This window comes from Pecten maximus, chromosome 5 (assembly GCF_902652985.1).
Source record: "Pecten maximus chromosome 5, xPecMax1.1, whole genome shotgun sequence".
Lineage (NCBI taxonomy): Eukaryota > Metazoa > Mollusca > Bivalvia > Pectinida > Pectinidae > Pecten > Pecten maximus.
In genome coordinates, this window is record NC_047019.1 from 9,292,877 (window position 1) to 9,307,102 (window position 14,226).

General features: G+C 36.2%; 2 protein-coding genes across 2 annotated transcripts; one reads left to right on the forward strand and one right to left on the reverse strand.

Moving 5' to 3' along the window:
- Window positions 1-223: 223 nt before the first annotated feature.
- On the reverse strand, window positions 224-6,116 carry LOC117327068 (protein Mis18-alpha-like). The gene is made up of 5 exons (XM_033883897.1): window positions 5,815-6,116; window positions 4,977-5,043; window positions 3,966-4,088; window positions 2,854-2,950; window positions 224-1,354 (listed from the first exon to the last, which is right to left on the reverse strand). The coding sequence occupies exons 1-5, from the start codon at window positions 5,984-5,986 to the stop codon at window positions 908-910; spliced, it is 906 nt and encodes a 301-aa protein (XP_033739788.1). The 5' UTR covers window positions 5,987-6,116; the 3' UTR covers window positions 224-907.
- Window positions 6,117-8,758: 2,642 nt separating this feature from the next.
- LOC117327070 lies at window positions 8,759-14,031 on the forward strand. The gene is made up of 4 exons (XM_033883899.1): window positions 8,759-9,218; window positions 10,142-10,266; window positions 11,941-12,013; window positions 12,308-14,031. Exons 1-4 carry the CDS (start codon window positions 8,829-8,831, stop codon window positions 12,461-12,463), a joined length of 744 nt encoding a protein of 247 aa, XP_033739790.1. The 5' UTR covers window positions 8,759-8,828; the 3' UTR covers window positions 12,464-14,031.
- Window positions 14,032-14,226: the final 195 nt, after the last annotated feature.

A 14,226-nucleotide genomic window follows, 5' to 3' on the forward strand; every position in this document is an offset into this window, starting at 1 on the left:
AAATTAATACAAATTTACCATCAATGTATTTCTGTAATAGGGCTTCAGTATAGCAAATACATTTACACTGTACAAAACTACATTTAGATTCAAAATTCAATATGTACTCTATTTACCTGCAAATAAGCCCCTGCCCACAAATAAGTCTGTTCTTCATTTATGAATATGACAATAAGCCCTCCCCAAACTTTAAAGTGGGGGGGGGGGGGGGGGGGGGGGGGGGGGCTGGGCTTATTTCAGGATAAATATGGTAATGATTTACTAATAAACTTTTACACTAGGGGAGGGGGCTTAATTGAGGATAATTACAGTAATAAACTTTTACAATAGGGGAGGGGGCGTATTTGAGGATAAATGCAGTACTAAATTAAACTTTTACACTAGGGGAGGGGCTTAATTGAGGATAATTACAGTAATAAACTTTTACAATAGGAAAGGGGGCTTATTTGTAGATAAATGCAGTAATAAACTTTTACACTAGGGGAGGGGGCTTATTTGAGGATAAACATGGTACTAAACTTTTACACTAGTGGAGGGGGCTTATTTGAGGATTAATGCAGTAATACATTTTTACACTAGGGGAGGGGGCTTATTTGAGGATAAATACAGCATATGCCATTAATACATTATTTAAATGGTTCATTCAACAAATCAAATAATCATAACAAAAAGTACTCCAAGAGTGAACTTTATCACAACTCAACTGGAAAAAAATCCCCTATAACAAGCAAGTGAATAATCAAATCTAAAAATAATTTTGGTTAAATTTTCTAATATCTCTTAATTACACATAACAAATGGCATAAACCCCTCACAAAGCTCGGAAGAAATGTTAATCCAGTCAATCAAGCTGTCAAATGCCAAAATTATCGGAACTGTTGAAAATGAAAACCTATATACAGTACTTCTATGCAATCCGTTTCCTTTTGTAGGAACCCATGCTTGGAGACCCAGCCGCGGGTGGGCTGACGTCATTCTTGTGAGAATTTCTAAACCCACTTGGTTGTGGTCCGTTCTTCCTGTACACCTTTTCACCTCGTCTTTCCGAGTGAAATGACTCCTGCACCATCCCTTCCTTATCGTATCTCACTGGTTCTGTGTCCATTCTACTGCCTCGGACGATTTCTTTTTCAATCCTGCTTCCTCGCACAGCTTCTTTGTCCATGCGATTTCCTCGATTGGCTTCTTTGTCGATCCGATTTCCTCTCATCATGTCTGTCTCCTGTCTTTTTTCTCTGACGATTTCTGCGTCTAGCCTGCTGGCTGGTGGAGGACGATTTTCGACCTCTGCTATATGGGTACTGGACTCCAATAAGTCAACTCTGTGGTCTAAACTCACTATGACAGTCTGGAGCTAAATAAAACAAACCAAGTCAGAATCAAAAGCATGATACCCATGACAATATCCACACATCTGTACGGTCTATTTTAGTTTAACGTCCTAGTAACAGCCAGGGTCATTTAAGGACGTGCGAGGTTTGAAAGGTAGAGGAAAGCATGAGTACCCGGAGAAAAACCACCAACCTAGTCAGTACCTGGGAACTGCCCCACTTAGCTTTCGAACACTTTAACCATTCGGCCACCGCAGCCCCTAAAAAAAATCTGCATTTATGGCAGCAAATCTTTAAAAGATTAAATGACGGTTATTTCCCCTAATGGGATAACATCTTTACATGGATGCTTCTGAGGGCAAGAACTGCCATTTACATAGCAATGAGTCTCCTTCAACCAGACCAATGAGGAAAATCCCTTAATCTGTACAGAAGATAAAGGATTTTAAAGATAAACTTTTACTTCCAGTCGACTCAGTTGTAAATGAGTGTGTGGTAGTGCAGTGAAAGAAATGTCATGTGTAAGCTGCTGGCGCCGAAATGGATGTATACTCCCCAGGAAGTTGAGAAAGACAATGGCTGGTTCCTAAAGGCCCAATAACCACGGATAATAATTTGTGAGCCGCTTTGAGAGACATGCAGCTATGGTGCTGTGATATAGTGGTGTATAAAACACAAAATTATTATCATTATTAGGCCAATGTGCCTGCCATCTTTTACATCTGATATTTACATTGATACTGATTCCCCTAAGCTTTCACCCAACAAAGCCCAAGACCATCATAATATAATTTCATCATAATACCAGTGACTTCATAGTAACGTATTTGGGAGAGACGTGACCATCATGAGGGCAAGCAAACTGAATTAAATGCCTGCAAACATAAAGAACAATACACAGGCTTTTTACCTTTGAATTTTGCCGTTGTATTGTTATTATTATATAAACGACAGATTTGAAATTATGAATTTTCAAGTCTGAACCACAAATTGATACTCAAGAAAACAAAGGTCGTAGACAGGGATAAAAAAAAATGCCACCATATACATTTTTGTATAGATATAAAATATATATAACATGTATATAGTAACATAACAAATATGTTTATAGTGTTTAAATGTTCTTATTTTTTTACCAAGGAAGTTAGTCATGCGGTAAATGTATTAGGTGATATATGTATGTGTTTGTCCTCCCCAATCTTGTAAATTTTGTGACCTTTATGCTGTATTGCATTTCAATTCAAGAAAACTTGAACTTTCAATAAATCTTATACCAAAACCTCAGTGATGGACCAGTGAGGGTTGTGGGGGTTAATCCGCTCCCTGCTTTAAATTACTAGTAGACATGCCAACGTTTTAAAGTAAGAACCGCCTCGTCAAAATTGGAGTCATTCTGTTAAAGTATTGGATCAATCCTTCAAATTTCGTACTATTTACAGCTTGTATCAACCCTAGCCTAGTCACACATCTACTTTTGTTTCAATATGAGCATCAGTTATCTGCCATGTCTTTTTTAAGATACCTTTTTGAGTTCTTTTAAAAGCTCTTTGACACTGGGTAGGGTGACAAGGTCATTGATGTTCACATCGTCTTCTTGGGTACAACTTCCAAAAGTGTAACTGAAATTGAAAGGAAGGGACACAATTTTATAAAATATTCAATGTTTCCTAAAAATGACATTATCATAATCCCAGGATAGGAAGGACAAGCCCAAGGAATTTTTTTATTTTTTTTTAAATATCTAGAAATATTCTATCAATTCTATAATATAGCCAAGCTATATATTGCTGCTAGTATTAACCTGGGTTACAATAAGATATACTACTGTAGTATTTATTTTATAAACTGAAATTCCAAATACAATTTAGATTCCACCTGTTACCCCCACCATGTATGATAAAGTGACATTTTTTCCTTCGACAAGCATATTTTTTTTAACTTGGTGGAAAAGTCACCTTTATGGTCAACAGTTATATATCATAATAGTTTATCAGAGTTGTTCCCTAATACAGGGCTTTTTGGGGCCGTTAATTGGTCCCATTCCTAATTAAAATTATTTCATATTTAAGCCAATTTCCCAAAACTTGCAGTTCACTCCTGACAAAATCTTTCCCAATTCATCAATTTTCCTCCAAAAATGAGACAAAAAGGCCCCTTCCCAAATCAGTGAGAAAAAGCCCTGTAATATCAATGTTTTGAGCAGGATTTTTATAGGTTTAAATGTACTGAGTGATTTTAATTGCATAACGACATAAGGTCAAGGGTCAGGATTATATAACTTAAATACAATTTATAAATCATGGTCATATGACATCAGCAATAAGTTCAATAATAACTATTTGTTGAAATTGTTTGCATCAGATGCATAATTTGAAATATACTGATTACATTAAGAAGAAAAGTGCACGACAGATCTGGCTTTTTGTGGGATTCAGCATTTTTTCTGATTATGGGAAGAAAATTTGTGAATTGAGAAAGGAATTTTTAAGAATAAATCGTAATTTTTTGGAATTTAGCATAAATGTGAAATATTTTCATTAGAAATCGGGGTGTAAAGCCGTCAGAAAAAGCCCTAGATTTGTCCAGGCACATAAAGTGTAATTGTATCCAGAGAATTCAGTTGCTATACTTTACCTGGAGATTTTTTCCACATACAGCGTGTAGACGTCCCGCATGTGGTCCAGGTTTCCGGGCGTGGTTCTATACATGCGACCCAGGTCACTCTTACATATCTCACACTGCAGCATATTGTATGTACTACAAATAAAATCCAAATATATGACATTTACCTTGTCCTGATAAAACACAGATGGACACTTTTACAAACCCAGTGTTCACTGTTTATACTAAGCTGTCATTGCCCATGTAATGAAATATCTGAAAACTACAAAATTTCAAAATTTCAAACTTAAATCCTAAATAATATCTATACATGTGTATATGTATATCCATCTTAACTGAAATTGATACATAGTTAGACAGGGCTCAAAGTGGCGCCTATTTAAATGGCCATGCTGCCTTAAATTCACCATTGGCGACCAGTTATTGACCTATAAGGTGCCTGCATGGCCACTAAAAAATTGTGTAAATTTGCAGTTTGGTTAATCTTTCAAATGTTGCAGTCAATGCTACAATAACATTCACAATCGAAAAAGTTACAGAGAGATGGTACATGTATACTGTATTAAAGAATGCCGGATGCTCTACCAATTGAGCTACTTGGTCGTCGATGATCGACCCAGTCCAGCTCCGCTGACTCTTCCCTCCCTTTTTAAAGTCTTCGACCCCGAAGACCTAACAAATCACAACCCAGATTCAGGTATCCCCTTGTCAAGTATTCACCTCACTTGAAACAAGGTTTGGTCACAGACACCAAATGTAGTAGGAGCGGAAAAATGCATGGTCAGACTGGATTTTGAACCCGGGACCTCCGAACACTAGCCGACGCGCATGCTCTACCAATTGAGCTACCTGGTCGCTGATGAATGACCTGGTCCAGCTCCCAGCAATCCCAAGCATGCAAACATTTATAATACTTTCATTCGTACAGATAAATCTCTAAAGACTCTTAACAATAACCCAGTCATAACACGATAATTAAAAGAGTCTTGCTCTTGCATATACATGTGTAATATCAAACAGTACCTTCCCAAATCTGTGCCTGTTTTAGATGTGATCAGTCTGTCTTTAATTTCCACTTTTTTGCTTACATCTGAAAAAAGAAAATACATTGAAGTAATTCACACACTCAATTTTTATTTGCTGATAGAAGAAAACAAATAAAATTGAATCAGCTACTGGCCACTTGGTTATTGTGTCGCCTGCGAAGCATGGTGGACTAATAGAATCTTTCCCTGCCTTGGGGGAGTGACAGAGAAATCTCAACCCTGAGGGAGAATTCATGAACGCCCAACCCCAGGCCTTGTCGCGAGTTGGACATTCATGAATTACCCCAGGAGATAAATCAGAGAAATACACAATAAGCCTAGGTATCACTTGTTGTTTTCACTCATTAGCAGTCATACTTTAGTTTTCTGGACTTTTTTTGTTTGTCTTTTTCCACATCAATTTGTTACTTAGTAGATTCTATGTGGCTTTGTCATAAAAAAATTACAGTTTGAGTTCGAACCCTGTGTTGGTATCAATATTGTTTCCCTTTTTTTCTGGAGTTATGGCCCTTTGCACATACAAAACTATCGTAACGGTAATTGCCTATTTTCTGGAGGAAAAAATTGCTTTAATATTTTAAACACATTTGACCCTGTAACCTTAAAAGTGGGTCGAGGCCATTCATTTAAATAGACAAATCACATTGTCAGCAAATAAATAAAGCATTTATAAAACCAGAGACCTATATAGTATATAGGTCTCTGATAAAACTAAATAAATATTCAATATTAAAGTAATGGAAATTAACGGTACAATAACAGTACTATCATCCTAGCTAACTGTTGATAACTGTTGGTTGGGCCGATACACTTACACTTTAAGCTGATAGTACGCAATATTTCGTTAGAGCCTGTCCACGAAGATGAGTCTCCGACGATGGAATTACACTGGCTGCACTGAAAGACGACCCGCTCCAAATCATCATTTTGTTCATGTGCTGTAGATTCCTCTAAAGTGTCATTCGATTCTGAGCGGCTATCTGACATCACTACGTTGTTTTAATGCGGTGGCTGGATAGGTAGGCAGTGCTAGGTGTCGGCAAGATGACAAAACAGCGCCAAATTTGTTTATATTCGGCGCCGTGACATACAAACACCGATAAATAAGAGGTGCTTCCTAAAGTCAGGAAAGGCTGACGTAATAATAAAAGCAGCAACGTCTGCCATGAACGTCAACGAGCGTCTATCACACCGACTTAACGGCTAATTCCACAGTCAAGTATTGCGTGACTTTTGACCTGCTGTCTCTGATAGTTATACTATTTTAAAGATGTAATACACTTAGATTATCTATATTCTAAGGCACAGAGACTTTCTAATTTGTTACAGTCTACATGTATTTGGACCCTCCCTAGTGTGTATAGCACATTTTAAGACGTGATTTTGTTTTGTTTTGTTTTCTTGTTTTTTTTGGGTGTGTGTGTGTGTGTGTGTGCGTGTGTGCGTGTGTGTGTGTGTGGGGGGGGGGGGGGGGGGGGGTAAATTTACCGAATTTTAATCTAACCCCCCCCCCCTTAAAAAAATTCTCAAAATGTGTGCTATACACAGCAGGGAAGGTCCAAATACATGTAGACTGTAACTAATTCTCAAGTCCCTGTGATCTAAGTCTATTTTTTCACATTATTTATTTTCACAAACTTTGTCTGATGTCATCCAATGAAGCTACCAGACGAATGACTTGGTTCTATGCATAGTGGTTAATCGGACAATGTCAATGTTTATTTTGAGTGTTTTAACAAATTTAAATCCTTTGACATCTATTCCCAAACGTTGAAGTGTCATTCAAGGAGACTACCAGACAAATGTAATGATTATAGGCCTTTCGGCTGATGAGAAGCTGTTTGAGTGGTTTAGAAATTGACCGGTGACCTTGAATAGGTTAGTCATTTCTATTCACAATTTTTGTTGGGATTCACCTCGGTAGAGACTAACGGCTTAATATGATGATTCCAGGCTTTTCGGTTTTTAAGAAGAAGTCGTTTAAACGCTAGACGGACGGACGACGGACGCAGCGCCTTCTGGTCAGAGTAGGCTAAATGGTGAAGGCACTTTTACACAGATTAGCACACAAACATTCGGAGAGTCCTAAAATATTACTAACGTGGAATATACAGTATTCGTACCTTAAATAACGTGTTTCGTGACCCAACTGATACATTTGTGAGTATCATATTAATTTCCCTGTCATCAAAACGAAGATAGCTTAATGGAAATAAGTTTTAGACATGTTTAAACTAGCCCGAGTTTCTTCTGGCCCTGATACAATGTCTAAAATGACATGGTGTCAGGTCCAGAGGTAACTCGGGCAAGTTTTAAACATGTCCAAGGACGGTATAGATCTAGAGGTTTTCTCCAAATCATTCCATAAGTAAAACACTGAGTGTAAAAAAATGACGGGTTACCGCGTCATTTTCATTTCTAAGAGGATAAATGTTCTGTCCAACTTTGTGGGGCAAAACTGGAGCCTTACGAAAGTCTGATATTAAAAAGCATTCCGTCTGTCAAAGAGCTGTATACTCTTTTCTTCTTTTACGACTATCAGAAAATGTTTCGGTCCTTTTTCCAAATACAGAGAATCGCTAACCAGTTATGAAAGTAAAATTTGAATTTCTGATGAGTACAAAATAAGTTTAAAAAACCCGCAAGATTTGACATTGTCTTATTGATTTCAAAATGCTATAACGAATTTCGGATATAACGAACTGCTTCATCTGGTCCGGTGGAATTCTTTTCAAACAAGTTTTACCGGTACTGAACTTTATTTGTTTAAACGGGTATAGGGAAATATCAAAAACGAAAATTCACCAATAGCAAAGGGCACAACTAGAACAGAAGCTTGACTTGTTTGAACGGTTTTCAAGTTGTAGTCCAGAATTACAATCTGATTAAAATCAGCTGTCACATGGCTACGTTTACTAGTGCATAGTAAACGTAGCCATGCCAGTAACAGCTAGCTGATTTTAATCAGATTGCCAGAATTATACGCTACGAACACAACTTATAATACCCCGCAAACGCATTTCGCGAGGGACAAAAATGGTACAAGAACCCAAGTATACTTGATTTTTTTTAGACGAAATGTTTCTGTGAATTATAAAATACATGTAATTAACAAACTGATAAAACAATTAACAGAAACTCGACAATGAATCTCTGGGGTTCGTTATTGTTTGTGGTTCAAAATAACACCACCTTGTTGAAGGCTTGTAAAACTTGATATATTGCGCTCTTATAAGTGGCATATAGTGATATTTTAGTCATTTCCAAAACTAACTAATATAAGCTAACTACGTGTAACTGTAACTAGGCCTAGCTTGTAGAATTGCGGCCTTGGAAGTCACATTTTAAGTGGAAACTAACTACTGTAACTTACAAACTGTTAGTTAATAACTAACTAAAACTATAACCACTTTAACCAGCAGAATATATTCCATCAATAGTTAACATCATATATGTCACCCCAAAAATATATCATGGTAATAATTGAAATATAACATTTCATCAAATTTCAATTCTAAAACACTCTTTTATCAGGAATACATATATAGCATCAAATGCATCGTTTGTTTGTTTGTTTGTTTTTGTTTTTTTGTTTTTTTTCCCCGCCAGCATCAATTATTTGACAGCTGTATATTCATATTCACCAAGTCAAGAAAATAATTTCTGGTTTGAATTTGAGTTTTTACACAGTATTGTATGTTGCAGTTGGAACATTTGGCCTACCGGGCTCTCCCAGGAGTTCCAAACCGCCCGGACTGTGGTTAGTTACTCGCTAAAGTGAAAATAGAATGATGGCTGCCGACCGACAACTGGCATTGCGGTGACCGTCATGTTCGCCGTTCGTTCTCTTTACCGACAAGTTGGTGGTGGCTTCCGACGTGGTTTGGAATGTACGACAACCGTTCGATCACAAATCAATGGTGCTTTGATGAGCGATGGCTGCACGTCCCCAATGGGCGTTGGAAGAAAAGGACGTTTGATTGTTCGCCCAAGGCAATTGTGCACTTTTAACGTTAACGACAAAGAATTATTACGACCAAGAAATGCTTACACAGTATTTTCACAACAAAGATATAAGTCGAAAAAGAGAAAAAACAAACAGACCGAAGAAAGTAGTGAAAATGACAACGATGATGATGGTGAAATTAGCGACGAAGAAAATTCTGACGATGAATCGGATGATAATAGTGACAATGATGTAAAATCTGATAGAGAAAAGGTACCGGGTAACAATGATATTGCCCCCCCCCCCCCCCCCCCCCGGCCTTTTTAAAATAAAAGTTTTAGCCTATAAATTGTGTCTACAATACAGTACAAATGTAGTCTATATGTACAATATAATGCCAATTAACTAACTTTAATTAATGTTGAATAATTTCCATCAAATGTCAAATCAATAAATTCGAGCTGATGTAAAATCAGTATGTATAAATAATTAGGTCAACTGATTGTCTTTTGTACATTGTCATCTGTCATCCATACAAGAGGCACAGCTGTGGTCATGATACTTAGTGGAATGCTGGGATGGAGGGCTTCCAAGTTTATTCAAATTAATGACCTTGACCATTTTTGCAAATGAACAATCTTGCCAAACTTTCAAGTTTCAATGTCACAGGTGCCATATATGCTAAAAGTTTAAACAACTTCTCAATAAGCAAGGGATCTAGGCTAGTAGTGTTCTTGGATAAATCAGTACCAAGCTATTTTGTTCAAATGAATGACCTTGACCTTCTTTCTAGGTCAGAGGGGTCTAATGTGCTTTATATAATCTTCAAATGACTTTTTGTCGATAGCCAAGATGCCCAAAGAGCTTGTTATGATATTGAGCTAGTGGCATGCTAGGATGGACCGATACCAAGTTTTCCCAAATTAAAGACCTTCACCTATTTTCAAGGTCAGAGGGGTCAAATGCATTGAAAACTTTCAACAACTTTTCAGTAGGAGATCCATGTTATGATATTGGGACATGGACATACTTTTATAACAGACTAAAATGTTTGTTCAAACGAACAACCTTGACCTACCTTCAAGGCCACAGGGGTCAGGTGTGTTATTTGAAAACAAAAACATGAACTGTTAGGATGTATGTCTGAATTTGGGTGACCATTAGGCCCATGGGCCTTTTGTTTTTTCTTTTTTTAGCCATTTCCTGATGTCCATTTCCTGGGCGATGACAATTTGTCATCAAATTATAAGATGCTGAAAAGGACGTTATCACAACCTAGATATGACTCCGTTTGTAGATTTGGCTTACGAATGTCGAGCAAGTGAGTAATAAAACTTATTTATACAATGTATATAATAGTGTTAAAGTGGACAACTTATATGATAGTGATGTGACTCGGTTTCACTTTCAGAAACTTGAAATGGATTGTTTATCGATTGCAATTGCAATTGCTATTCTAAGTGTAGCACTGCATTGCCCTTTTGTAGAAAATTCGTGTATATAATCTAAGTACATCTCATAGCTTTTGTTATCAATATTTTAAATACTGAACACAAAGCATTTAATGGTCGTTAATATATTTAAATTTCCTTAACTGCTTGTAAACAACTAATGAATACAAATGTATATCAGTAAAATATAAGATCACCTACTTCTTGGTGCGTTAACATTACAAAAATATGAGAAGCTGAAGATTTTCAAATACATGTACATGTACTTCTGGAAACTGTCAATTAATTGCTTTTTAAAAATTATGATATTTTTTTTTTTTTAATATTTTTTTATCATTTTTCATCATTGGTCCACTACTTGTAGATAAGGCCACCTTATAAGTACTATCTCAGGCTGGTGAGAATGTCCCTTTTAACACCTATGATTGGTGGTAGATCGTCTGCTCGAAGAGCGAGATGTTGCTAGTTTGATCGAGACCCAGTGTGGGAAGGACAGTTTTCATTACATTCCTTCCTTTACAATAATACTTATTCTAGAGTCCTGCTGTATAATGTACCCTCACCTCTCAGCCTAATGACAAATATATAAAGTGTACTTGTCGAATTGTTCACCACAATTTTCGTTACACGATCAATTTAAAAATTATGAAAATTATTTGGGCCCAGTTGTTCAAAAGGTGATTAGCTTAATCACTTGATTAGTGAAAATTTAATTTCTCCTTTAATTCCAAACCTGAGTGTGTGTATTCCTTAAAATGGTCAGGTATGAAGAGACTGCAGAGTGTTATCATTCCATAAAATTTTGTTAATTTTATTTTACCAGAATTGATTTTATCAGGATTTTGACATTGTTGTTTAACCGTGATTAGCCTAATAACCTTTTTAACAACTGGGCCCTGGTAGTTGTTTTTTTATATACAATAGAACTTTATTTCTTCGAGACTGCGACTACTAGCACTTTTTCTTGTTTAATTTTTTCAATTTTTTTTGAGTTTTAAATTGGCAAGGTATTGAAAATAATTGTATTGCTCCTAATGAAAGCTATTCCAAATTTCCAATGATTCTCCACTGTCTGTTGACGGAAAATCTGATAGCTTGATGGTAGGGGAGAGTCAATCAATTAAGGATGACAGGAAACAAAAGTAAAACTTTTTTTAGGAAGTCAGACCCTTTTAGACTAAAACAAGATAAGCTGATAATGAAATAAATTGTACATGATGTCCAATGTGGTCTATTTTATTTTCTGGGGAAATGAGATGTGAGGAAAGTCAGACCAGAAATGTCAAATTTGTAACACAAATATTCTTGCCCAAAAATATGAAAATAGCAAATTTTATATTTCCTTGATACACATTTGCAAACTTCTATCACAAGCAAGAACCAAGAAACAGACTGGTTCATCAAATTATCTGCATCATAATATGTCATACACAAAATTGTTTATGAATTTTATTGCATTAGGTGCTACATCACATGTATATACGTGTACATGTAGTATGTAATATAGGAAAATGAAATTTTAATCATTCTTTATTTCTTTTCAGGACATTTTTGAATGATCTTTCTGAACAGAGATGTAAACTAAATGGTCTGCCTTTAAAGTTGAAAAGGACAAAAGTAAGTTATGATCCAAACATTTCATATATTCATATTGGATTTTGTGAAAAAAGTCTTAGAAGTTTTTATTTTTGCGGGCATTGACACAAGTGTCATGGAATGTCATATCAAATGAAAACAACCTTCTTTCCAGTGATGAAATTTTGTTACTGTCCACAATCTTGAAAACACTGATATGTAGGCGAGCAATACAGGCATTTTAGCCTCTTGTTTTTACGCGATATATGTAGTACCATATAAAACATGTTCTTATACTAATAAGAAGATAATAGCAAATTTTATGCTTAATTTCAGGTCAATGTTGGAGATTCACTTGATGTCATTGCAGACGATAATAAAATGAGGAGGATTAGGGTTGTCTCCCTTACCACGTCACCCAAAAATACTATTGTGTGTATCAAAGTATGGAGAGCTCCATTCCTTAGATCCTTAGTGAAGGAATACGAATAGAGCCATGTGGATGGTGTCGGAGGAATTCCAGGAGTGAATGGATTACCGGTAGATGGGAAGATTTGAAAGCGAGATGAATGATCGGACAAGTTCAATTTTATCAAACTTTACACGTTGGAAGTTCAATCGAGGGTTCCGAACGCAAGATTACATTTTTATTTTATTATTTTGACTATTTACAGTGTATATGATGGGTGATATTTATGATATTTTTAAGAAAATAAATCGACATGCAACTTTAAAAATAAAGTTATTTTTCATACCTTTTGTAAAAGGATTGGGTTTGTGTGGCTTGTACATAGCTTGGCTCAGTTGGTACTTTTTCTCATTAAGTAATAAACTGACTGATCTAGATCTTTCCCAGATATATGTATGTATACAGACTCCAATCAGGTCATTGTAGTACAAAATCTGTTCTGTCTGTGGATACGAAAAACAAAATAGCCAACTCACCAAGTAGCCATCTTGGATTTCGTTTTAAGAGATAATTTAGAAAATATTATCTAAAAACAACACAAGAATAAACCCGAGAAGCAAAATTTATTTGGATGATTGATATGTTCCATACCATAAAACACAAAATTAGTGGAGTTTAACATTGCACATAGTTAGTGGAGTGAACATTTCAAAATCACATTCAATACTTGCAATCTTATAATTTAGATATAGATTTACTTATATATAGATGCAAACAGTGGCATAGCTGCCATATATGTTTATGTGTATACACATACTTCAATTTCCCACCAGAAAAAAATATTTATATAATACTGAAATCAAGAAAATGACTTAAAACTAAACAATTAGTAAAATAAATAATACAGGTATCGCTTACAGTTGAACCTGCCTTGAAGGCCACCTGTATATAACAAAACCTGTCTATAATGGACATCTGTCTCGTTCCCAATGTAACAGTACATTTTGTATGAACCTCTATACGGAGGTCACCTGCCTATAAAGACTAACTGTCATTTATGTCAGTAAAAACACTTTTCTCTATTCCTTTAAACTTTATTTATTTTACAACAATTGCTAAACAAATTATACCAAGTAATATCTATCATTCTTGTTGGACCGGATGGAAACGTGCAGTGAATCTTACTGTGGGAGGAGACCGGAGTACTTGGAGAAACTCCCACGTAGGCAGACAGTTGACTCCGTACCTTTTCAGGCCAGGGATTCGAACCATAGCCACCCAGGACTTGGTGAAAGACAAGTGTGTTACCACTGTGCCACACGATCACCCATGCCTTGAGTGCCCTCTATAGACAGGTTGGACTCTATACAGAAATAGTACATTCTTCTGAAATATAGTATAAGTTACAACAATATTCCAGAAGGGCTGAAATACCACCTCCATGTCGCTTGGTTGTTTCCAATTAATCTGGAGGAGACCATGGACCCCTCTTAACAAAAGAGGTCCCACAGCACCTTGGTGCTCTCCTCAGAGTTCAGCCTTCACAGAACCCTGACACCAAGCATGCACTTCAAATTTCCATCAAGGTTCTAAGGGTTGATTTTTTCAAGATCTATTTTTAGTTATTTTTGAAAGAACCCCCCCCCCCCCCCCCCCGAAAAAAAACCAAACAAACTAAAACCAAAAAAAAAAAAAAAACCCATTAAATTGACGTGTACTGTTCTTTAAAAAGGAGAATTATGAATAAATTATACAATTATACATAATTGACCTGAGAATTTGAACCCCAAAAAAGGCAGCCTTTACAGTATGCCCATCTACAATAGCTATTCCTACTACCACCAAA